General features: G+C 35.0%; 2 protein-coding genes and 1 pseudogene across 2 annotated transcripts; 2 read left to right on the top strand and 1 right to left on the bottom strand.

Moving 5' to 3' along the window:
• Positions 1 to 647: 647 nt before the first annotated feature.
• Positions 648 to 6,882, top strand: LOC107938641 (putative F-box/LRR-repeat protein At5g41840). Its single transcript, XM_041086337.1, has 8 exons — positions 648 to 779; positions 1,302 to 1,565; positions 1,660 to 1,998; positions 2,143 to 2,298; positions 2,371 to 2,425; positions 5,253 to 5,359; positions 5,519 to 6,422; positions 6,503 to 6,882. Exons 1-7 carry the CDS (start codon positions 648 to 650, stop codon positions 5,936 to 5,938), a joined length of 1,473 nt encoding a protein of 490 aa, XP_040942271.1. The 3' UTR covers positions 5,939 to 6,422; positions 6,503 to 6,882.
• On the top strand, positions 5,958 to 6,757 carry LOC121213546 (F-box/LRR-repeat protein At3g59250). Its single transcript, XM_041086336.1, has 3 exons — positions 5,958 to 6,158; positions 6,315 to 6,422; positions 6,503 to 6,757. Exons 1-3 carry the CDS (start codon positions 5,958 to 5,960, stop codon positions 6,755 to 6,757), a joined length of 564 nt encoding a protein of 187 aa, XP_040942270.1.
• Positions 6,883 to 6,964: 82 nt separating the features above from the next.
• Positions 6,965 to 15,124, bottom strand: LOC107938639 (germin-like protein 9-3; annotated as a pseudogene).
• Positions 15,125 to 26,880: the final 11,756 nt, after the last annotated feature.

Below are 26,880 nucleotides of genomic sequence, written 5' to 3'. Positions count from 1 at the left end.
CAATGGTCTAACTACCATATAAGGACCTCCAATTTAAAGTTTCATAACAATTGGACACCTCTAACATGTAGAACTCAACTTTTGCACTTTTTAAAATAGTCATTTTGACTAAATTGAGTGCCCAAACGTCGAAATTTTCGAACGAAAATTTCAAAAAATCATTCCGTGAAATCATAGATCATAAAAATATAATAAAAAAAATTTTATCACGTCGAATTTGTGGTCCCGAAACCACTGTTTCAACTAAGGCCCAAAATCGGGATGTTACAATATTTTATAAACCTCAGTACTTTATGCAGAATAGTCCAACAACACAATTAGGGTCATTTCCTAGTGCTTGGATACATAAAATATATTTTTCAGAGGTTAGTTCAAATCCTTATAATTATAAGGATTTACAAAAATATTTGTGCCAGGTAAATAGAATTATTCCAGCAGATATATGACCCCCAGGAGATACATTAGCACCATGGGACATAAGGATTAAACCACCAACACCTTATCAAGAACAGTTGAAGAAGGCATTAGAAGACTACTAGTCAAATATACCAGATCCAAAAGAATGGTCATAAGACTATCCATGGTTTTCTAGCAGTGCAATAGAAAACACGCCAGCTTGGACTAATTCGCAGGAAAAGACATCACCTATGGAATTAGAAGACAATCTTGACAGCTCACGTGATGGTCTTGAACAAAAGATTGAACAGATGGAGATAAAGTGCTACAGAGCTAAAGAAGAAAAAGCAAAGATGATAGAAGAACTGAACCTCACTTCTGATGTTAGTACAGACTATGAAAGTGATTAGATGTTTCACTATTTTGTATGAGTCATAAAAGTAAGTTTGTTTCTTATATGAGTCATAAAAGTAAGTTTGTTTGTTATATAAGTCATAAAAATAAGTTTGTTTGTTATGTAAAGGAAATTCCCCCTTATCATGTTTGTCTGTAAAAATAGTTTGAGGGATAAGTTCGGAAACAAAATTTTAGTTGTAAGAATCGAATAGCTTCTAAATAAAAATACTAGTGTGTTTTAAAATGTCTTTCTAAATATTTCCTATTCTCTTTTTTATCAACATAGGTCAATCTTTAAAAGAAAATTTTCCGTGAATTTAAAAATATGCTCAATGGATCCTCCACAGCTACCAAATTCATTCACTTCAACTTCTACAAGTTATTAGGTAACGGTGGAAACAAAACCCTCATAGGATTGGCAACGTTTCGAGTATCTGTTATTTTTCCTCGTACAGCTTCATCTTCTTCAGGCTTTTTAACAGCTACGCAGGTGAAAATGGAGGATGTAGAGTGTAGACAGGGTTAGTGACTTACCTGATTCAATATTAACTCACATTCTGTCATTCCTTCCTACAAAGGAAGCTGTTGGAACCTCTATTTTATCTACCAGGTGGAGATATCTTTTTGCTTTACTTTCTAATCTCGACAGAGTCCTGTTTTTCCATAACACGAGTGTCGATAAATTTCGTCTAAAATGCGGGAAAACGGTTGATTCTAGACGTGTTTGCGGTTGGATATCTGCTGCACTTTGGCGTGGGGTTAAACATCTCCCTTGATGAGTTCACTACTTTGCCAGGTGTTCTGTTTACTTGCAGTACATTAATAACTTTGAAACTGGATATTGGTTTCCTTTTGGATGTTCCAAAGGGTATAATTTTTCCGAATCTAAAGACCCTTCATCTCAGATCAGTTGTATTTTTTGGTGATGATTCAGTTGAAAGTCTTATCTACAGCTGCACTAGTCTTGAAGATATGGTCATAGAGAAATGCCACATGTGGAATATAACCAACTTTAATATCTCATACCATTTGCTCAGGAGATTGACTATACTTTACTCTGAATTTATTGTTTTCGACTTTTGGTTAATAATTGATGCCCCAAATCTAGCCTACTTTAAATACATCGACCATGTAGTAGCAAGGTATTCACTGGAGAATCTGCAAACTCTTATCAAAGCTGATATTGGTATATTCAATAACAGTAAGGTTCATTGTTTAGAGGGATCTCTAATGTTCGCTCACTTACTCTGTCATCTTGTTCTTTGAAGGTTTGTTTTCTTGACAAATCCTTAGTTTTGTGATGATTCACAATCTAGTGTACTGACAGTACAATCTTTGTCACTATCATAGCTTCTTTTAAGCTGTGAACCGCTTCCTGTTTTTGCTACCATGATGGAACTGAAGTTAGGTGAACTTTGGTCAAGTTTTAAATGGGCTCATTGGGAAACAAGACTTGAAACTTTACTGTCAAGTTCGCCTGAACTAGAACAACTTGACTTTGATCAGGTATTATTCTAAGTATAAGCTTTGTTTTAAGCTGCAGACCCATACTGACTCTATTTTATGTTGTGGTTTCAGGAATTTCTCAGCTCTTTGCCTGATAAAGGGAACATCCTTGCCCACCGTATCAATGGTGGGAAGCCAAGCACTGATTAAGGTTAATTTTCATTGCCAGAGACAAGTATGTATGCCTGTACATGTTTCCCAAACCAGAAAAAGTAATTTTGTGCTGCAATTCTAAACCTTGATAAATACTACCGTACAGTAGTAGCAATTACAATCAAAATCACATCCTAATGTAAAAATATATAGATTTTACTTTTTAATCATGAAGGTGTATTTTTATTTAATTAGGTAAAAAAATATTAAAGGTTAAATGTGTAGAAAGTCCTCAAATTTTTCTAAAAAAACTAATTAAGTTTCTACTTTTTCTTTTGCACTCGTTTGAGTATTTAAACTTTTAGAATATATCAAAAAGACCTTAAAACTTTTTCAAAACAAGTAATTAAACCTCTGTTTTTTTTACACTCAATTAGGTATTTAAACTTTCAAAATGTATCAAAAAGGCCCTTAAACTTTTTTAAAAATAAGCAACTAAGCGTATACTTTTTTTGCACTCAATTGGGTACTTGAATTGCCCCTAATTTTTTTATTTAAAGCCACCACATGTCACAACCATAGTGTGGCATGTGGCATGTGGCATGTGGCAAAAAATGATAAAAAATAAAAAAAATCAATAAAATTTATAAAAAAATATTAAATTAAAAAAAACTATAAAAATATTTAAAATTTAGAAAAAAGTATAAAATTGTAAAAAATTATAAAAAAATTGTAAAAAAATATAAAATATATAGAAATATATAAAATTTTATAAAGTCGTAAGAAAATTATAAAATATGTAAAGAAATACAAAATTCATAAAAAAATTATAAAAATTATCGTACTAAAAGAAACATTTTATAATATTTCTATAACTTTTATTGATTTTTATTTTTTATCATTTCTGGTCACATGTCACGTTGTATTGCGACACGTGATGACTTTAACTAAAAAAAAATTGAGGGTCATTAACTTTAACGATCAACAGTTTAAGTCAATGGTTAAATGGTCTTTTTGATGCAATTTATAATTTTTATAAAATTTATAATTTTTTTTATAATTTTAAATATTTTTATTAATATTTAATATTTTTTATAATTTTTTTATTTATATTTTTATTTATAATTTTTTGCCATATGTCATACTATGGTTATGACAAGAGGTGACTTTAATTAAAAAAAATTCAGGATAGTTAAATTTAACGGTCAATTGTTAAAGTAACAGTTAAAGGGTCTTTTTGATGTATTTGACAGGTTAAGTACCCAATTGAGTGAAAAAAAATCAAGGATTAAATTTTTTTTAAAAAAAATTTGAGGGTATTTTTTGATACATTTTGAAAATTCAAATACTTAATTAAGTGGAAAAAAATAGAATCTCAATTACTTTTTTAAAAAAAAAGTTAAAGAGCTTTTTACACATTTAAGCGAATAGTAAATGTGAAATTAGAAAATATTATTTAGCCAACTATATTAACGGCCAAGAACAGTGATACAAGATAACATGCAACAAATCAGAAGACACTTCAAGACAATGAGTTGATAGAAACTGAAGTGAAACGAAACCACTTTCAGTTTACTTGTCTCAAAAGAATCAATGGCTTCCATCCTTTGTACTTCCCAAACACTCTTTAGTTTCCACGCTTGGGTTGCAGAGCAGTTATTTATTGTCATGGCTGAATGTCCAATGAATCCCATTCATCTTCTACAGGCTAGCTGTTACTTAAATGTGAAATGGTTATTGAAGTATGGGGTGATTTTTATTTTTTTATTTTCATCACTATTATTTGAAATTTGATGAGAATGCTCACGTAATTTTTTTATTGGTCTAATAATAAATTTAGTCTTTTTAATATTTACATATTATATTAATTTAAGCTTAATAATAACATGCTTGAACCAACAATAATGCTTTAGGCTTTTAAAGAAAATCTAATCTATACGTTATAATCACAATTAAAAAAAACATAGTTTAAATTCTTGAAGTTCGATGATGGTTACAATTTAACCCTAAATTCCTCTATAAGAATTAAAATAACATCAAATCAGTTAAATTCTTTTTGATGAATTACAAGAGAAGAGCAAATCTCTAACAATAATGTGACTAGTTTGACTTGAACTTGAACTCAAGTCACAATTAAAACGATGAATATCCTAACCATCATACCAACACACGAGATTCTCAAATCAATTGAATTGCATAACTAACAACTTATATTCCAAATCATTTATATATATAAAATATGAATCCCAAAGAGTTTATAATTACAAAGTTCCATGAAATTCTCATCTTTGTAAACTCAAAAAAATCCTAAATTCAAATCCTTTTCATACATTATAGTTTCAAAACAAACCTAATGTGGTTTTTCAAACAAAAAATAAAATAAAAATCAAAGAAAAATACATCATCAAATCAAACTAAAGCATTGAAAACCCAAAAAACAAGAAATTCAAACAACTAAATACATGGTGGGACTGGTAAATTTGTTCAATATTTTATATTTAGAAATGTTTAAATGTTAGAGAACTAAATTTATTATTAGATTAAATTTGTTGAATATTTTATATTTAGAATCAAATTGATAGAATGTTTAAATATTGGAGGACTAAATATATTATTAGACCAATAAAAAATTATATGTGATATTTTTTTTATCGAAATTCAAATAGTTTAATAATGGAAATAGAAAAAATTGAAAGTGGAGTGACTAATATAGAAGGCCATAATATTTTAATGATTATTTCTATTCTTGACGTATTTATAGATAGGAACTTTGGTACCCAAATCGAAATTCGGAATAGACAATACAAGAACCCTAATAATTATTCCGCACAGAAATATTATTCCTGGCTAACTTCTTCCAGGCATTGGAATGGGTAAGGAAGTGAACAGGAAGAAAGCAGACAGAATCAGTGACTTACCTGATTCAATTCTAACTCACATTCTGTCCTTCCTTTCTACAAACGAAGCGGTTAGAACATCTATTTTACCTACTAGATGGAGATATCTCTTTGCTTTACTTCCTAATCTCCACTTTGATTTGGAGGACGTTTTGCGCCGCAAGAATTTTAACAGTTACACCGCTTCCGTTGAGAACTTTATGTCCTTCGTCGACAGAATGCTGTTTTGATATAATACAACAAATGTGGATAAATTTCGTCTCAAATGCCGGGGTATGATCGATTCCAACCGTTTTTACGGGTGGATATCTGCTGCAGTTCATCGCGGTGTTAAACATCTCGATTTAAACATCTACCTTGACAAGTTCATTACTTTACCGGATGTTCTGTTTACTTGCAGGACATTGGTGAGTTTGAAAGTGGATAAAGATTTTGTTTTGGATGTTCCAAGGGGTGTTGTTCATCTTCCGAATCTAAACACTCTTCATCTCGAGTCAGTTAAATTTTTGAATGATGATTCAATTAAAAACCTCCTATCCGGCTGCTCCAATCTTGAAGATATGGTCTTAAAACAATGTTACATGGAAAATATAAGCAAATTCAATATTTCACATCAGTTGCTTAAGAGATTGACTATAGATTACTTGTAATGGTTACCATTGTTGGTTAATGATTGATACTCCAAATCTAGCCTACTTCAAATACCTCGACTCAATAAAAGCCAGGTATTCAATTGAGAATCTGCAATCTCTTGTCAAAGCCGATATCTATTTATTCAAAACTGACTATACTCGTCAAGGTGGTGCCACAACACTTTTTAGAGGGATCTGCAATGTTCCTTCACTTATTTTGTGGGTTACTTCTCTCGAGGTTTGTTTCTTCACATATTCTTTCAACTTTTTTTCTGCTATATATAGAAGTTGTTGCCTGTTGCAATATCTATTGATAGTGCAACTTTTGTGACTGTCATAGCTTCTTTTAAGCTGTAAACCACTTCCTGTTTTTGCTACCTTTTTCAAATTTAAGATACCTTGTTATGATCTATGCCGAGAGTACTCATACATTCGAGGTGGAAAAGGACTTGAAACTTTACTCTCAAGTTTGCCTGCACTTGAAAAACTTGAGTTTTCTCAGGTATTGATTGTTCTAAGTTTAAGCTTAATTATTTAAGTTGCAAACTCTTACTGACTCCTTTTTTTATGTTGTGGTTTTAGGAAGTTCTTTGCTTTCTGCCAGAGAACGTGCCTTCTTGCTTGTTGTATAAACTCAAGGCCATCAAAATTACAAACTTTACAGATGAAAAACATTGTATTGGGAAGGCAAAGTATTTCCTAAAGAATGGTGGAGCTCTGCAGAAGTTGACAATACTTACAGCACCAGATGTTTCTGTAGAAAAACAACTGAAGATATCCAATGTGTTGTTGGCTTCACCTAGGGAATCAAAGCAATTGTGCATCTTGATTGTTTGATGTAAATATATACTGTTGTACTGTTGCTATATATATTAGTCTTGCTCTTATATAAGAGTGACTCATTTGCTTGTGTTTTCGAAGATTTTAATTATGTCTTATATTTATCAGTCATCTTGTAGATGTAAAAGAGAAGCATTAAAACATGAATTAAATCTTAGAATTCCAGATTTGGGATTATTGCTCTAATAGCTTAGAATCCCCATCTCAGGCCTTAAGGGCAAACCCTGCTTTGAGCTTCTGAATTGTGTCAACATCAGTTTTGAAACACTTTGCTAAGATCTTCTCATCATCAACGACTGTCACTAACACCGTAGCAGGAACTGACACAGTGCCAGCAACTGAGCTACCGAAGGCTGATTGTGAAATCATTCTTGGCACAATTGAACTGGTAGTGGATTATTCCATTGGGAGCACAAACACGTCACCAGCTATAAATCTGTGTAAAGAGCTTGTTAGTAGTGTCAATAAATCCAACTTCAAGTATGCCATAGGTGAGAAAGAAAAGCTCAGTGGCAGAAGGACGAGTATGATGAGGGTTAAGTGAACAAGCAGGGTACTGTAAAACAGCATAAGAAACACTTTGTCCATTAAGGGCAGGGAACTCAGCCATGATTGCTTTTGTTACTGTGAAATTTATTGGTGGGATCAGTGGTAGTGAGTGGCATCATGCCAGTATAGGTGAAAAAGTTTCCATGCAATAGAGTATTATTGACTCCAATTGGAACCATAAAATCAGATCTAATATCAGGGTCTCCACTTATTGCTGATAAAGGGAAGGCAAGAAATAGAATTGCTAGGAAGAGTTGTTGCTTGATGGTCAAGGCAATGGATGAAAAACCTTGGGTTTTCTTTTTTTTTTGCTCAGCCAATGTCAAATTTTATTAATAAAAGAAAGCCATACAAAAACACCAATTAGAACAGAACAACGAAATACAGATAGCCAGGACACAACCATACAAAAAAAACCACCAGGCCTGAAGATCAAACAAATCCAACTTTGGTAAAGGCATTAACGATAGTCTTTCATCTCCATACATGGCTCAAAACTTCTAAGTATCCACTATCGAAGAGATTGACTATATTTCACTCGTATCCCCGTTGTTTTATGATCGATACGCCAAATCTATTTTCAAACACATTGACCATGTAGCAGAAGGGTATTCAATGAAGAATTTTGAATCTATTTTCAGCGCTGGTATTCATTTTCTAATCGAATATAATTATCTTCAAGTTCGAGCTAATGCTACAGCACTTTTTAGAAGGATCTCTAATGTTCGTTCACTTACTCTATCAGTTACTTCTCTCGAGGTTTGTTTCTTCACAAATCCTATCATGTCTAGACTTTTAAATACTTTATTTTTCTACAGACACAGTGCAAAATCTCTTACTGTTATAGCTTCGTTCAAGCTGTGACCGCTTCTTGTTTTTGCTACCTTGGTTGAATTGAAGATACGCTATGAATCGTCATTTCCTTTATACCATAACCTTACTGACAAATTCGCCTGAACTAGAAAGGCTTGACTTTTGTCAGGTATTATTTTAAGTTTAAGCTTTGATTTAAAGTTGCAGACTTTAACTGACTCCATTTTATGTTGTGGTTTTAGGAACCGCTCAGCTCTGTGTCTGATATTTAAACTCAAGGTGATGGAAATTTCAAACTTTGAAGGTAGAAATGGGAAGGCAAAGTGTTTCCTAAAGCATTGTAGACCTCAAGAAGAGTTGAAGATATCCAAAGTGTTGTTGGCTTCACTAAGGAAATTGTTGGAGCTAAGTGCAACAAATAGCAAGGTTCAACAAAAAGCTTGCCGAGCAAGAATCGAGACTTGCGGCAGAAACAAAGAAGAAAAATGAAATAAATTTTAAGCAAAGCTAAAATAGAGAGTATATGGATGAAATCTTGATTGAATTCATTCATCTTTTTTTAAAATGGCATAAAGCCTATTTATACAAGCTTACAACTTGACAACTTAGTTGGAATACAACTAAGTTTCATCATTACATCCACTTAAAATAAATCACCACCTACTACACTAACAAACTTAGTTGGAATACAACTAAGTTACATCATTACATCCACTTAAAATAAATCACCACCTACTACACTAACAAACTTAGTTGGAATACAACTAAGTTACATCATTACATCCAAATAATAATAATAATAATAATAATAATAATAATAATAATAATAATAATAAAACATGTGATTGCTACATGCTAACCATTGCTTCAATACTCCTCCTTGGTTTGCATGGAGCAAACACCTAGCTTCCTTCTTAGACATTCGAACCTTGTGACATTAAGGGCTTTAGTCAAAATGTCTGCAAGTTGATCCTCAGAATTACAATGGATCAGCTTCACTTCCTGAGCTTGCTCCATTTCTCGAACAACATGCAACTTGATGCTGAAATGCTTTGTTCTTCCATGGAACACTGGATTTTTAGCAATTGCAACTGAAGATTGGTTGTCACAGAAGATCTCAGTAGCTTCCTTTTGATGCACTTTCAAATCAGCTAAGATTTTCCTTAGCCAAATGGCTTGGTTGACAGCACTTGCAGCTGCCACATATTCTGCTTCAGCAGTAGATTGAGCCACCAGACTTTGCTTCTTCGAGCTCCAGCAAAACATGGCTGAACCAAGGTTGAAAGCATACCCTGAGGTGCTTTTCATGTCATCTATCGAGCCAGCCCAGTCACTATCAGTGTAGCCAACCAGCTTCAGATTTCCTTCCTTGCTGTACTTTAAACCATAGCTCAAAGTGCCTTTGACATATCTAAGCACTCTCTTAGCAGCTTGTAAATGCTTTTTATTACAACAATGCAAGAACCTTGAGAGCAATCCTACAGCATACATTATGTCTGGTCTAGTGGCAGTTAAATATAACAGACAACCAACTAGACTTCTGTAGGTTGTTTCACAAACCTTCTCAAAATCACCTTGGCTCGATAGTTTTTCTCCAACAGCAACAGGTGTTTTAGTTGCTTTACTGTTTTGCATGGAGAACTTGGTCAGAATCTTTGTGGCAAAGTTTCTCTGACTTAGAAATATCCCATTTTGTGCTTGAGTCACCTCCATTCCAAGGAAATAAGACATTTCCCCTAGATTAGACATTTCAAATACTTCTTGCATCTTGGTCTTGAAATCGACCAGCACTGCTCGATCTCCTCCTGTCACCAGCAGGTCATCAACATATAGGGATACAATGAGCTGTGTTTGTGTCCCTTGCTTCTTGACATACAGTGTTGGCTCACTCTTGCTTCGATCGAATCCCAAATTAGTCAAGTAGCCATCGATTCTGCTGTACCAGGCCCTTGGAGCCTGTTTTAAGCCATATAGGGCCTTCTTCAGTTTGTAGACCATATGCTCTCTGCCAGCTATCTCAAACCCTTGTGGTTGTTCAACATAGATCTCTTCATCTAAGAAACCATTCAGAAAGGCTGATTTCACATCGAGTTGATGGATCTTCCACTCGAGCTGTGCTGCTAAGGTAATCAGTAATCTGATGGTGTCTAGCCTGGCCACTGGTGCAAAGGTCTCCAGGTAGTCCAGGCCATACCTCTGACTGAACCCCTTGACAACTAGCCTTGCTTTCAGTTTGTTCAAGGTACCATCAGCATTTTGCTTGGCTTTGTACACCCATTTCACCCCAATTATCTTCCTTTTGACTGGCCTTTCAACTAATTCCCAGGTCTGGTTCTTCTCAATCATGCTAATCTCCTCAGCCATTGCCTGCTTCCACTCTTGCTGAGCTTCAGCCTCTTCAAAATTGCTTGGTTCAGCTATGGCTACATGAGCTCTTTCATAAATCTCAGTCAATGGTATTGTTCCTCTAACTGGTTCATCATCAATGTCCATTTCAGGAACATTTTGATCTGGCTCAGCTTGATCTGCTGCAAGTCCTTCTGAAACTTTCTCAGGTTCATGTTTTTCCCAGTTCCAACATGACTTTTCATCAAATACCACATCCCTACTGACTGACACTTTCTTTGTTGAAGGATCCAAGATCCTATAGCCCTTCTTAACAGTGCTGTAGCCCACCAAAATACCAGGTCGAGCCCTTTCAGACAATTTGTCCCTTTTGACAGCAGGTACATGAGCATAACAGATGCATCCAAAGACCTTCAGATGAGCCAGTGATGGCTTGAATCCAAACCAGGCTTCGAATGGAGTCTTTTGATCCAAGGCCTTGGTTGGAAGCCTATTTTGAATGTAGTTTGCAGTGTTAACTGCCTCTGCCCATAGTGCTTTAGGCAGATTCTTCTGAATCATCAAGCACCTGGCCATATCCATCAAACTCCTATTCTTCCTTTCACTTACACCATTTTGCTGAGGTGTATATGTGTTGGTAAGTTGATGTTTGATGCCTGCCTTATCACAGAAGGCTTGGAACTGAGCTGAGGTGTACTCAGTCCCATTATCAGACCTTATGGACTTCAGCTTGCAACCTGTTTCAGTCTCAGCAGCAGTCTTGAACTTCCAAAACACTGAGGCCGCCTCTGATTTCTGTTTTAGGAAGTAAAGCCAGCAATATCTTGAAAAATCATCAATGAACAGTATGAAGTACCTGTTTCCACTTAATGACTCAGTCCTCATAGGGCCACACACATCAGTGTGCACCAGTTGGAGTTTTTCAGAGGCTCTCCAGGCTTGATTCGAGGGAAATGGGAGTCTGGCCTGCTTTCCTAGCTGACACACTTCACACACATCATCATGATCCATTGAGTTGATGAAGTTTTCAGCCAAGTCCTCTCTGACCATTCGAGCCATCGATCTGAAGTTGGCATGTCCCAGTCTTTGATGCCAAAGCTTGGATTCATCTGATGTAACTGTGTAGGCAATGTTTGACTCCCTGGTCCAGTCAACTACAAAGCTCTTATTAGCCATAGGAACTGCCATCAGCTTGGATCCACTTGGATCATTGATTTGGCATTGGTTGTCTTTGAACACAACAGAATAACCTTTCTCCAGCAACTGAGCTATGCTGAGCAGGTTTCTGTCAATTTCAGGCACCAAAAGCACATTTGAAATCACTTTGGCACCTGTGGGGTGCATATCAGCACATCACCCTTGCCTTCAGCTTGAATAAAATGTCCATTTCCTATCTTGACTTTAGTTCTGCAGCTTCTGTCTAAAGACTTGAAGATTGCAGCATCAGGTGTCATGTGGTTGGTGCATCTACTGTCTAGAAGCCAACCAGATGAGAACTTTTCTTGAGCAGCTGAGCATAACACAGCAAAGACTTGCTCCTCTTGGTCACTGTCCTCCTTAGCTACTCGAGCCTCAGCTTTCATCTGTTGAAACTGACTCTGCCTTGATTTGGCCTTGCTCTTGCAGACTCTCTCAACATGACCCTTCTTTTTACAATGCTGACATACAGCATCTGGATTGAACCAGCATTTTTCTTTTGGATGACCAGCCCTTCTGCAGTGCTTGCAAGTCTGACCCTCTTTTCTTGCAACATCAGTCCTTGGCTTGTCTCTCCAGGCCTTCTTGCCTTTGTAGGCAGTGTTTGTTCTTGCCTGAAAGGCACCTTCTTGATGCTCCTCCAGTCTGCTTGCTCTTCTTTGCTCTTGAGCATATAAAGCATTGATCAACTCTGTCAGGGAGATGGTGTACAGGTCCCTTGAGTCCTCGAGAGATGAGATTTTTGCCTCATACCTCTCGGGCAGAGTTGCAATAACCTTCTCCACTATCCTAGCTTCCTTGAGCTGCTCTCCAAGGAGCCTAATGCTGTTAACCACAGCCATAATCCTGTCAGAGTACTGCTTGATAGTTTCTTCTTCCTTCATCTTCAAATTCTCGAAATCTCTCCTTAAGTTCAGCAACTGTTGCTGCCTTGTCCTCTCTGTCCCTTGAAACTCCTCTTGCAACTTGTCCCAGGCTTGTTTTGGTGATTCACAGGCCATAATCCTTGTGAAAATCACATCTGACACTGAGTTCTGGATGCAAGACATGGCTTTGTGCCTCTTGGTCCTCTCATCAGCATGCTGCCTGATTTGAGCTACTGTTGGATTGCCTCTAAGTGGCTCTGGTTCAACATCTGAGTTGACAACCTCCCACAGATCGAAAGCTTGTAGGTAGGTCTTCATTTTAACCACCCATATGTGGTAGCCTTCTCCATTGAAGACTTGAGGTGCAGCTGGTGAAAAGCTTGATGAAGCCATGAATTTGTATAACAGATCCCTTAAGAAATAGGCTCTGATACCAATTGTTGGAGCTAAGTGCAACAAATAGCAAGGTTCAACAAAAAGCTTACCGAGCAAGAATCGAGACTTGCGGCAGAAACAAAGAAGAAAAATGAAATAAATTTTAAGCAAAGCTAAAATAGAGAGTATATGGATGAAATCTTGATTGAATTCATTCATTTTTTTTTAAAATGGCATAAAGCCTATTTATACAAGCTTACAACTTGACAACTTAGTTGGAATACAACTAAGTTTCATCATTACATCCACTTAAAATAAATCACCACCTACTACACTAACAAACTTAGTTGGAATACAACTAAGTTACATCATTACATCCACTTAAAATAAATCACCACCTACTACACTAACAAACTTAGTTGGAATACAACTAAGTTACATCATTACATCCAAATAATAATAATAATAATAATAATAATAATAATAATAATAATAATAATAATAATAATAATAAAACATGTGATTGCTACATGCTAACCATTGCTTCAATAGGAAATCAAATCAATGTTGCATTGAGGTAATACAAAATTGTTATTTTTAGCTATATTTGCTTTTATATAAGAATTGACTCTTTTGGTTCTGTTTTCAAAGATTTTATTCATGTCTTGTATTTTTATCAGTATCTTGTAGATGTAAAAGAGAAGCATTTAAAATAGAAAAGAAAAGGGAGAAATAGTCAAAAGGGAACCTGTTATGATCAAAAGATGTAAAACAAATTAGAACCCAAAAAGCATAAATGAAAACCTTGGGGGTTAAACATCTCGCATGACAAGTTCATTTTGCCAGGTGTGTTGTTTACTTGCAGGACATTGATAACCTTGAAACTGGGTATTAATTTTCTTTTGTATGTTTCAAAGGATGTTTGCTTACAGAATCCAAAGACTACTCATCTCAAATTAATCGAGTTTTCCAATGATGATTCAGTTAACACTTAACAGTGCAATGTTTCACATAGCTCCTTAATAGCTGTGAATCTCTTCCAATTTTCCCCAAGTTGGTCCATCTAAAGTTATGTCGTGAATATTTTAGTTACTTTCTTGGTATAAAAAATAAATACTTACATGATCAAATACCAAATCGAAGTTCGCAAGTGCAAAAATTTATTGAGACTGAACTATGTTGAACAAGCCCTTTATTAATTGATGATATCAAGGAAGATGTTAAAACTAGAATTCAATCATGGGCTGTGATCATTAGCACAGGTCTCTGTAACCCATTGCAATCTACCACCGTTCATATCATAAATGATACGCATGTTTTGTTGCTGCCATGCTCCTAATATAGTTTTTGATGATTTAGACAACGCCACACAAAAATACCCCTCCCCTTTCTTTTTGTTGGAGAAGTAGTGCATATATTTTCCATCTATGAGATAGTCACCACCCTTGAAATGTAGGGTCATTGTCGCGAAGTCTCTAAAACCAACCTTGTTATAGTAAAATACCTCAAAACTTTTCTGCCACTTGGCTGACCTTTCTTCAGATGTTTTTCTTATCATAATAAGCCTTAAACGCTTCTATCACTTCCTGGTATGCATTGCGTCTTACAGTGTTTTCATCAATTCTGCTAACTAGAGTCCTTGAGTCTATGAGTGAACCACCTAAGCCATCCTTCCTAAGCTCGAACATTCCACGTATTGAATCAAATCTCATTTTCTAGAGTCCTACGCTGATATCTAACAGTTCAAAGGAGTAATGGTTACGATCGATATTTAGGAAGGGAGTTGATCGAATATTTCGACAGGTCGGGGGATGTTGTCTCCGAACCTTAGGATACTTGGTCACTTCAATTCATCATGGAAAGGGACTAAGCAATATGAGAATAGATTCTGAATGATGCCTCTCTTGGCTAACTGGCTTGTTAGTCCATCTGGTCCCCTGCTTAATCCTAGAATTCCTGAAATTTGACTATTCTCAAAACCAGTATCTGAGTTGTCATTGGAGCATCCGAAAATCATATCATTAATCACTCTAGTGTGGGAGGAATCAACATGAATATGGAATGTTTTGAAAGATGCAACACCTTTGGTTCTAGGTGTAGTAGGTTGAGACAGATCACCGTATCGGATGTCGTAGACGCATTCGTTATTATGACACCTGAACGGACTGTTTCGGCCCTGACAAAATGGTTGATTGCTTGGAAGCTTCCTGTAGGTCATGGAAATTCGAGAGTTGTAAAGGGAGGTCTTCTGTTGGTAGCATTTTATGCAAGGCGCACACTGTGTCCAAATCAGACTACTTGTATCCATCAGCAACTTCACTGTTTGGGGCTTGTTTCCAATTTAAACTCGACCACATATGCTAAATCCTTAGGAACACGGCATAATGGTAAATGTACTAGGACATTATCCTCTGATTGATTGAGACTCAGAAAAGAATCGAAATTTTGAGCTCTAACTGAAAGTTGCACCAATCTTCTTATTCTTTGGAATGTAGTGAGGTTTCTAGGGAACAATAAGTCCTTCGGATGAGCTTCATGCTTAGACCAGTGGGTTTGGAGCTTGCAGAAGTGGCTTGAAAGAAGGTTATGAAACAGAGAAATAGAATAGAAATGGGGAAAAGTGGGATTTGAACCATATTTCGAAGTTGAGAAGGTGTTGAACATTGGCCTGCACTGCAACAAATGACCAGCAGCAAGCTCACAACAAGACCAGCAGCAACAAATCAGTTTGAAGTGCAGCATTGAAGCTGAACCGAATGCAACAGTTGTTTTTTTCATTTTGTTCCTATGTAACTTTGCTTAGTTTACTTGTAATTTTGTTCAACAAAGTTAGTAGGATATCGTTTGATGTAATGGCTAATATGTCAGCCTATTTTGTGTGTAACTTAAGCTATCAATTAGTCATGTATTAGTGAGGGCAGTTAAGTTATTAGGTAACTGTCAAATTAACATTGTAACTCTCATATATTTCAATTTTTGAATAAAAATTGTGTGGAATTCTTCAGTTACAATTGTTGCCATTGTTTTCTTTCTATTTTACTTTGATTTTTTTTGCTTGGTCTGCTGCTTTTGTTTTTATTTTACTGCTTAAGTTCTAACAAATGGTAATCAGAGCCTGTCATCTTTGAGGGCCTCTGTTATTGGTTGTTTTTAGCCAAAACAAAACTTGAGAAGAGAGAAATCAAAGTTGTTGGGTTTTTTTCAGCAGGATGAGCTTCACACCACCTCCACCACCTGTGTTCACTAGAGAGAACTACCACATTTGGGTAGTTAAGATGAGAACATACCTTCAGGCGCACGATTTGTGGAATGTGGTTGAAAATGATACTGAGCCACCTTCATTGAGGGCCAATCCCACCATTGCTCAAATCAGACAACATAGTGAAGAGTGCTCCAAGAAGCATAAAACAATGACCTGTTTGTAGAACGGAGTATCAGATGTTATCTTCACTAGGATATTGGCCTGTGACTCACCCAAGCAGGCATGAGAGAAGCTGAGGGAGGAGTTCATGGGGTCAGACAAAACAAGGCAGTAACAAGTAATTAATCTCAGGAGAGACTTTGAGAATTTGAAGATGAAAGAGTTAGAGACTATCAAGCAGTACTCAGACAGAATAATGGCCACTGTTAACAACATTAGGCTCCTTGAAGAAGACTTCAGTGAGAGCAAAGTTGTTGAAAAGGTCATCACCACTCCCCCTGAAAAGTTTGAGTCAAAGATTTCATCACTTGAGGACTCGAGAGACTTGTCAACTATCTCATTGTCTGACCTGATAAACTCTCTGTATGCACTTGAGCAAAGGAGGGCCAATAGGCAGGAAGAGCATCCTAAAGGAGCTTTCCAAGCAAAGGCCAATGAAGGTTCAGGTTCAAATCAGAAAGGGAAGAAACCTTGGATCAACAGAAGGGAGAAACCAATGAGAGATGCAGGTAAAAGAGTGTTTCCACCATGCATTCACTACAAAAAAACCACACATTCATAGAGGTACTATTAGTACAGACCAGACATCCAGTGCAGAAGCTACAAATAGTTTGGCCATGTTGAGAAGGTGTGCAGAAGCAAAGGGAAAGAACCTGCTCAGCAGCAAGCTCGAGCTGTTGAGGATCTTCAAGCTTAAGAGGAGCATATTTTCACAGCCTCTTGCTTTGCTAGCACAAGCAAAGTCAGATGTGGCTGGCTAGTGGATAGTGGTTGCTCACACCATATGGCAGCTGATGAGAAGCTGTTCAAGAACCTTGATAGAAGCTTTATTGCAAAAATCAGAATTGGTAATGAGAATCTGATTGAAGCTCAAGGCAGAAGAGATGTTGTGATCAAGACTTGTTCAGGTAGTAAAATCATCTCTGATGTGTTTTTTGTGCTTGACATAGATCGGAACCTGCTTAGTGTTGGTCAGTTAGTGGAAAAAGGGTACTCTTTTGTCTTTAAAGATAGCTCCTGTGTTATTAAAGATTCATTTGGCCAGGAGTTAGTCACTGTAGCAATGGCAGACAAGTGTTTTATGCTCGATGTGAATCAACTCGAGAAGAAAGCTTACATCAGTCTTGTTGGTAATGTTGGCCTATGGCATAAAAGACTTGGCCATGTTAATCATCGATCACTTGACTTGCTGCATAGGCTGAACTTGGTTGAGGACATGTCTAGGGTTGAGGTCAGTGACACTGTTTGTGAAGTCTGCCAGCTTGGTAAGCAGACTAGATTGCCTTTTCCAGCTAACAGTGCATGGAGAGCTAGAGAAAAACTTAAATTGGCTCATTCTGATGTTTGTGGACCAATGAAGACTCCTTCATTGAATGATAACAAATATTTTGTTCTGTTTATAGATGACTTAACTAGGTTTTGCTGGGTTTATTTCTTGAGGCAGAAATCAGAAGTATTTGAAGCCTTTAGCAGATTTAAAGCCTTAGTTGAAAACCAGACTGGTTGCAAGATCAAAACCTTGAGAACTGATAATGACACTGAGTATGTGTCTGATAGATTTCAGAAGCTGTGTGAGCAAGTTGTGATTTATCATCAGCTAACCACAGTTTATACTCCTAAAAAAAATAGAGTATGTGAGAGGAAGAAAAGAACTGTGCTTGATATGGCTAGATGTTTTCTATTTCAGAGCAAACTGCCAAGCAAATTTTGGGCTGAGGCAGTCCATACCTCAGTGTATTTGCTTAACAAGCTGCCAACTCATGCTGTCAAGGACAAGACCCCTTTTGAAACTTGGCATGGACTCCAGCAAATTGTATCACATCTGAAAGTGTTTGGCTGTGTGTTATGCTCACATTCCAGTGGAGAAAAGGACCAAGCTTGAAAGTAGGGCTGTTCTAGGGATCTTTGTTGGCTATAGCAGTACAAAAAAGGGCTACAGAGTGTTTGATCCTTCAACAAAGAAGATTTTAGTGAGCAGGGACGTAAAATTTGATGAGGAGAAGGTTTGGAGTTAGAATGATACAGATGCAAGCTTGATTGAAGAAGATCAGCTAGACCTTGTTCTTGAACCTGCTGAGAAAGAACCAAACAATAAAGCCATTGATAATGCTCCTGTGAGAGGCACTAGAACCAATGCTGACATCTATCAAAGATGTAATGTAGCAATAGTTGAACCCTCTGACTTTGAGGAAGTTGCCAGGGACAAGCACTGGAAGAAGGCCATGGAAGCTGAATTGAAAATGATCCACAAGAATGATACATGGGAACTGGTGAACAGACCTGATCATAAGAAGGTCATTGGTGTTAAATGGGAGTTTAGAGCCAAGTACAATACTGATGGCTCATTAAACAAACACAAGGCAAGGCTTGTGGTAAAAGGTTACAGCCAACAATATGGCATCGATTTCATGGAGACATTTGCTCCAGTGGCAAGGTTTGACACAATTAAACTTCTATTTGCCTTAGCTGCTCAGAAGTAATGGAAGGTTCATCAGTTAGATGTTAAGTCAGCATTTCTAAATGGTTTCCTCAAGGAGGAGATTTTCATTGAGCAACTTGATGGATTCAAAGTTGTAGGAGAAGAAGACAAAGTCTATAGACTGAGAAATGTTCTTTATGGCCTGAAATAGGCACCAAGGGCCTGGTATGACAGGGTTGACACATACCTATCTAGGATCAGGTTTGAGAAAAGTGTTAGTAAGGCTACATTTTATGTGAAGAGGTCAAAAGGTGAGACATTGCTAATTGTTTCTCTCTATGTGGATGATTTACTTGTGACTGGAAGCAAACATGAAGTGATTAGTGAATTTAAAGTTCAAATGCAAAAGATGTTTGAAATGACAGACTTGGGAGTTATGACATACTTCCTTGGTATGAAAGTGCATTAATCTGATCAAGGTATTTTCATTAGTCAACATGATTTTGCTTTTAAAATTCTTAATAAATTTTGTATGCAGAACTGCAAAACAGTCAGCACACCTGTGACTCAAGGGGAGAAGCTTACTAGCAATGAGAATCAAGTGAAAGTTGATGAGAAGGAATATCGAAGCCTGGTAGGTTGCTTGCTTTACTTAACAGCAACTAGGCCTAATATCACGTTTGGTGTTAGTCTTTTGTCAAGGTTTATGCACTGCTGTGATGTGATTTATTTCAAGGCAGCAAAAAGGGTCCTTAGATATGTTAAAGGAACCTTAAGTTATGGAGTTAAATTTGAAAAGGGTAAAGAGCTTAAGCTAGCAGGATACTCTGATAGTGATTGGGCTGGCTTTGTCGATGACATGAAGAGCACCTCTGGTTACTTCTTTACATTTGGATCAGGAGTATTCTGTTGGAGTTCAAAGAAGCAACAAACTGTTGCGCAGTCCACAGCTGAAGTAGAGCACATTGCAGCAGCTGCAGCTGTTAATCAAGCCATTTGGCTTAGGAAGCTCCTATATCATCTCAATGAAGAACAAGCTGAACCAACTAAGATCAAGGTAGATAACCAATCTGCAGTTGTCATAGCCAAAAATCCAGTCTTTCATGGCAAGACTAAACACTTCAAAATTAAATTCCATTTTGTTCGAGAGGCTGAACAATCAAAGGAAGTCAGTCTTGTCCATTGTAGCTCAGAAACTCAATTAGCAAACATTCTGACTAAGCCTTTAGGAGCTACTAGATTTGAGTTCTTAAGAAAGGAAATTGGTGTTTATTGCATACAGTCTAAGGAGGAGTGTTGAGCATTGGCCTGCACTGCAACAAATGACCAGCAGCAAGCTCACAACAAGACCAGCAACATCAAAGCAGTTTGAAGTGCAATATTGAAGCTGAACCGAATGCAACAGTTTCATTTTGTTCCTATGTAACTTTGCTTAGTTTACTTGTAATTTGTTCAACAAAGTTAGTAGGATATGGTTTGATGTAATGGCTGATATGTCAGCCTATTTTGTGTGTAAGTTAAGCTATCAATTAGTCATGTATTAGTGGGGTCAGTTAAGTTATTAGGTAACTGTCAAGTTAACATTGTAACTCTCATATATTTCAAATTTTGAATGAAAATTGTGTGGAATTCTTCAGTTACAATTCTTGCCATTGTTTTCTTTTTGTTTTGCTTCGATTTTCTTTGCTTGGTCTGCTGCTTTTGTTTTTGTTTTACTGCTTAAGTTCCAACAGAAGGAGAATGTAAGTGATAATTTCCACGCCATGTTGTGTTCAAATTTATAGTACCTAGAATATTCTTGTTCTTTTGCTAGGCTGGCACACAGGAATCAATAGTTAACCATATTTGTAGCTTACAAGGAATGAATTAGCTATGGTGGAAAAGAATCTCTTATTTGGTTTCACAATTCAAGATTCTTACTTGAACCCAATAAAATAAGTTTGAAAATTGAAACCATTGGCCTCTAACTTGATTCATGATCTTTCTCAAAACAGCAAGATTCCAACCTCCTTACACAAAGAACAAAGAAATAAACCAATTTGGCATCAGATAAATAGACCAAATGCGAACTCGACAGCAATGTAAAGGTTTGGAATCACAGAAACAAAATAACCTTTCAATTTGACACTGCAGAATACACTTGTGCTTGCCAACATGCATGGCTTTGATTATGGTGTAAACTAGCCACGTTGATTTAAGATAAACTGACACCCATGTGGAAAAACAAACTTGGAAGTCCAAAGAATCATAGACACAAATTTCAAACCTTTTCCAAATCTCCACCATGCACATCTTGTAACTGCTATCAAATTTCAAAGTTTTCCAATGAAACAATCGTAGCTGTAGTAAGTAATGTATATTTTAAATAATGGACCAGAAAATTTTAATATAACTAATATTTGCAAATTTAATAACATAAAATCATTTTTTGGTAAAAAAATAATTCATATAATTTATAAAATTTTAAGCTACTACATATTAAAATAATTTTATCTTTATTTTAAAATTTTAATGACACTAATGTGACCGCCTACGTGATAATTTCCATGTATACTACATTTGTGAAATGGTTAATTTGTTGAACTTTTTAAAATTATTAAAGTTTTAAAAGTTTTATTAATTTTTTGAAATTTTATGTAGAACATGTGCCTTGTCAAGCGAACTGGTATGTTGGTTGCATTAATTTTTTTTAAAAATTGACTAAACTTTCAAGGATAAGGGTAAAAATTGACTACACTTTTTCACTTAAAAAATGATAAATTGACTCAACTTTGATGGATAAGAGTTAGTGACAAAAAAAGAGAGTAAACTTTAAAGGTTAACTTTATTATTATACCAAAGTAAAAATACTATCATTTCTAGGTTTAAAAAATACTGTATATTCAAATAATTAATTCACCATTGAAATAAAAAGGATACATGCAAAAATAATAACTGTCACAATATATGTACTTTTTTCACAAAGAAAATCTTATATAATTTAATTATATTATATACCTCAAGATTAACCAATATATTGATTAATTACCCGGTCATCATAAATTGTTAATCGTTCGATGAGCTTGTCTATCATCCATGTCTATTTTAAGTTTTTGTGCAGAATTCCCGTTTTGAATATTAGAATTGATAAGAAACTCATTCGTATATTTTCACTTTTGTTAACTAGTGTTTGCACCTCTCTCCTCCTTTTGATATTTCTTTTCTTTTAAGGTTTTTATAACATTTGATCAAAGTGCATTCTCGATACTTTTAAGAGTTTAAATTTTTCTTTTTTTTTTAAATTAAGAATTTATCTTCTCTTCGATTATTTTTTAGGTTAGACTCTCATTGTCCACTTCATTAATTTAAGAGTTATTATAACTATTTTCATTCAGTAATGACCTCGTTAATCGAATTGAGACCTTCAAAGGATTTGGCTTACATTAATTAAAGAAGCTCATGAGTTATCAACGTCCATTAATATTGGTGTACTTAAGCTCTAGTTCATCTTTGTTGACCATTATTTCTTGTTAGTTGCCTCGACATGGATGCTCAAAGTTTTCTCTGTATCGATGCATGTGTGTTCACGCTCAATTACATGCTCCATTTTCTTCATTGTTACGTAAGACATTTAAAATTCCTGAAGCTTATTCATTGAATAAGTATCATATTCTCTTTCATTCTCTCCACCTCTGGCATGGATTTATTCCTCCACCTATTTTAGCTTCTTTTTACAATATTTTTATAGACAAAAATAGTGAACTAATATCAACACATCTTCGCATTCTAAAACTCCAATTAGGAACTAATAACCTTTTCCCTTAATAATAATGAACGGCATATTTTCTTAAGGGAATAACTTACATTATGCACCAATAAAAATTTACCACATCATTACATTTTAAAGATATAAAATTACTATAAGGGAATAAATTATATTAGAATCATCCTAAAAGGTACAATTTTTAGGCACCAATAAAATAGTGTCATGTCATTAAATTTTAAAGATAACAAAGTATTATTATACACTAATCTATATCTAATATCTTCTTTAACTTAATTTAACTTTAATTAAATTACTTAAAATAATTAATTTTTTTAAATTATAAACAAACATCTTTTCTTCTTTTATAAATTTTAATTATTTTGTTTTTTTCCATAAATTAATATTTTTTTATTTTTGTGCAACCAATTTTAAAAAATAGCAATTTTTATGCAATTTTTCTATGTCATTGATATATAATTTTGGTAATTATTTTACTTTGAACCCCGAACCTCGAACCTTGAACTTAAACCTTGAACCCCGAACCTTGCGGGTCAAGGTTTGGGTTCGAGATTTAGGGTTGAGGATTTGGGTTTCAAGTTTGGGGTTCAAGGTTCAGGTTTGGGCTTCAAGGGTTTGGGTTCAAGGTTTATGGGTTCAGAGTTACGAGTTTGGGTTTCATAGTTCAAGACTTTGGGGTTACGGGTTCAATGTTCGAGTTTGGGGTTCTATATTTTGGGTTTAGTGTTCGGGATTCTAGATTCAGCGTTCAAGGTAAAAAAATACCAAAATTTTGTGTACGTGGAAAAAATTATTGAAATATTATTAAATAATTGGAAAGAGACCATGAATAATGTGGTGGGTAGGGTCCATAAAATAATTTCTTTTTGAATGAGTGTATAATAATAATTTTATGTCTTTAAATTGTGATGGTGTGACAAAATTTTATTGGTGCCTAAAAACATTAGTTTTTATGATCATCTTAATGTAAGTTATTTCGTATATATAAATATTTAAATGTAAATGTAAGAGTTTGAAAAAATTTTTGAATCGGCAAGAATATTTTTTTATTATATTACTAAATTTAAAAAATATAATTAATTTATAATTATTTTAAGTTGTGTAAAGTTTTAAGCATTAAATATATAATGTGATAATTTACTTTAGGATAAATTATAAAAATAATCATTCAACTATACCTTTAATAGTTTTCGATTTAATCAATCAAACGTGTTATGGATAGTTGATGTGAGATTTTTTATTGGCCTAATAATAAATTTAGTGATCCAATATTTATACATTCTATCAATTTGTTTTAATAAAAAATTCAACAAATTTAGCCTTTAATATTTACAAAATTTATTATTTTAGTTTGAATTCTAAAAAATCAATAAATTTAAGTTTCAACATTTACAAAATATGTTAATTTAGTTCTAATTCTAAAAATTTAAAAGAAAAAGGAAAAAAAATACTTAAAATTTTTTTCCCATTATTCGATTGCCTTTAGAGGTGCTCATGGGCCGGGCCGGGCCCAAAAAAATTTTCAGCCTGCTTACTCGGCCTGGGCCCAGGCCGACCCGAAATATGGGCCTAAGATGTAACCCAAGCCCGGCCCGTGGAAAAATATGAAGCCCGGGCCCGGCCCGGCCCTTTTTTTTACTTAAAAGTTAAAACTAATTGTTATTAAAGTTATATCAAATATCAAATTATATTTTTTTGTATATAATGAAAAAAAATTAAAATAATAACTTTCATCATGTTATCTATAAACTTTATGTTAGAATTGATGTAGTATTACACTAAACTAATACACTGTAAGTTTAAAAAACCACACATCATTTATGAAATGATGAAAAGATCTGAGTTTGATTGTTTCGAAGGAAAGGGTGTGATAGTAACCTCTAAGTGATAGCAACCTGACTGGGCCTGCTGTTTTTCTGCCTCAATAGCTTGTTTCTGCAATAAAACAAAGCAAAAACAAAAAAGATGAGATTAAAATTATGAAAAAAATGTACAAAATACAATGGGAAATGTTACTACTGTAAGAAGTGAAGTAATAATGGAATGAGCAAAGAGTTGCAGCATCTACGCCCCTAGAAGATATAATGTAGCTCTCATTTCTCCTGCTGTCGAATTGGTGTTCCATAGGATAGGAGACAAGACAAAATTAGACCCATGTGAATGCCAGTTAAACGACCTTTGCTACAATAAAAGACTCGATTTTTCAAAGAGCTGGTACTGGGATTGTCATGACTGCTACAGAGGGTTGGTTGTTTGTTTTTTTGGACCAGTAGTGAACATGTTCTTAGACGTATTAAAATCATTTCATTATCAAAGTCCTATTTCTCTTATGTTCATTAAAACTTGCTTGGTCTGTTTTCATACAAGAAGAAATAACATATGGATATAAATGTAGATAGGCTCCTTATTAGAGAATTTAAAACAGTGTTGTACTAAGAGAATTTAAAACAGTGTTCGAGAGATCATTAGGTTCACTAAATTTAAGGAATACCTCGAGCTTGAGCTTTCTTTGCTTCTGGCTTGAAAGGCTCATTCAGAATGCTCCTCCATCCTATTTGCTCTTCTCTGCTCTTGTGCATAGAGAGCATTTATCAGCTCTATCAAGGATATAGCTGATAGGTCTCTAGAGTCTTCCAAGGAAGAAATTTTTTACTCATACTTCTCTAGAAGAGTTGTAATGACCTTTTCAACTATTATTTTGTCACTGAACTCATCCCCTAGAAGCCTTATGTTGTTGCCTGTAGCCATGATCCTGTCAGAATACTGCTTGATGGTTTCAGACTCTTTCATCTTCAAATTCTCGAAGTCCCTCCTTAAATTGATCAACTGCTACTGCCTGGTCTTGTTTGACCCTTGAAACTCTTCCTTGAGTCTATCTCAGGCCTACTTTGGTGTCTCCTAAGCCAATATCCTTATGAAAATTACATCTGAAACTCCATTTTGAAGGCATGACATAGCCTTGTATTTTTTGACACAGTCTTCATTGTGCTGCTTGATTTGAGCTATGGTTGGATTAGCTCTCAAAGGTGGTGGCTCTATGTCAACTTGAACAACACTACACAGATCATGAGCCTGTAGATATGTTTTCATTTTCACGGCCCAAATGTTATAATTTTCACTAGCAAAGACAAGTGGTGGTGGTGAGAAACTCATCCTTTTGCAGCAACTAAACAAACCAACACAAACAACTTCTGTTTCTTTCTTTCAAGCACGAATCACTCAAAGAACAATAAAGAACAACACAGAGCAAAAGGCCCTCAAAGATGACATGCTCTTGATACCATTTGTTGAGTTTAAATCAAAATGCAAAGATCAAAACACCAAAAATTTGTTGAAAGATGAAAAATAGAAGCAAAATTTGAATGTTGGATGAGAGAATAGTGTTAACTTATCTCATTGCTTCAATTAGTAATTAAACATGTACATAAGTAGTTCAAATACATTGAAAGAAAACAAAGTTAACTTGCACTAGTATCCAAGCTATAAAATCAACTTAATGATAACCTAAAAAGCTACTAAATAAGCTAAGTACTTGTCTAATTCTTAGCTAATCAAAAGGCTACAATCAGACTAATAAAAGTCACAAGTTACAAAAGTTTAACAACCGAAATACATAATGGACAATAGCTTGCTGTTGCATTTTTTTGGACATGTGCATGTTGCTCCATTCTTGTGAACATTTACATGTTGCTGCATTGTTGAGAACTTTCAACAGAGATCCTCTCTATATTCAATAGTTGCCATAGACTTTGCAGGTTTTTTCTCAGGCTTTTTAATCAAGCAACCAATAGTCTCTTCCTCAATGCCTTTTACTTTGTGAATCGACTCTTATTCTAACTTTGTTGGAAGTTGTGGGACATATCCTGATATAACACAGTCAAGCCCACAACAAATCAACTTAAGAAGCTTGGATTCTCTATGATTTCCCAGAGAATCTTCTAAACTTGTAAGTGTTCACATCAAATTTCATATTCCTATAACTAAAACCTGAAATCCCAACTCATCTCTTGTCTGAGATTTTCACCATGGAACATATGATTGGTGTTAGCTTGTTGCTTCGCCTATTTTTCTTCCTCTCAATTGCTACAACATGCCCAACAATGTATTCATGTGCTGGTGGTTAAAACACTATGTTAGGTTTGGTTGGAGTATTATTTTTTACAAATATTTTAATATGTGTTAGTAATAAACTAATTCAATTTGTAATATTTAGCTAATCCCATGACCTATTTTTAATAAATAAAATGAAAATTTTCACTTATTTTGAAGATATCTTACTTTTTACAAAAGTTTTTACTCATCTTTTTAATTTCAAGTTTAAATTTGTATTAATTATTCTGTACTGGTAACTAAATGAGTTTCTAATTATTA

The sequence above is a fragment of the Gossypium hirsutum genome, chromosome D01 (genome assembly GCF_007990345.1).
Source record: "Gossypium hirsutum isolate 1008001.06 chromosome D01, Gossypium_hirsutum_v2.1, whole genome shotgun sequence".
Classification (NCBI taxonomy): domain Eukaryota; kingdom Viridiplantae; phylum Streptophyta; class Magnoliopsida; order Malvales; family Malvaceae; genus Gossypium; species Gossypium hirsutum.
Note: the sequence above shows the minus strand (reverse complement) of the source record. Positions and strands in the feature narration are given on the sequence as shown.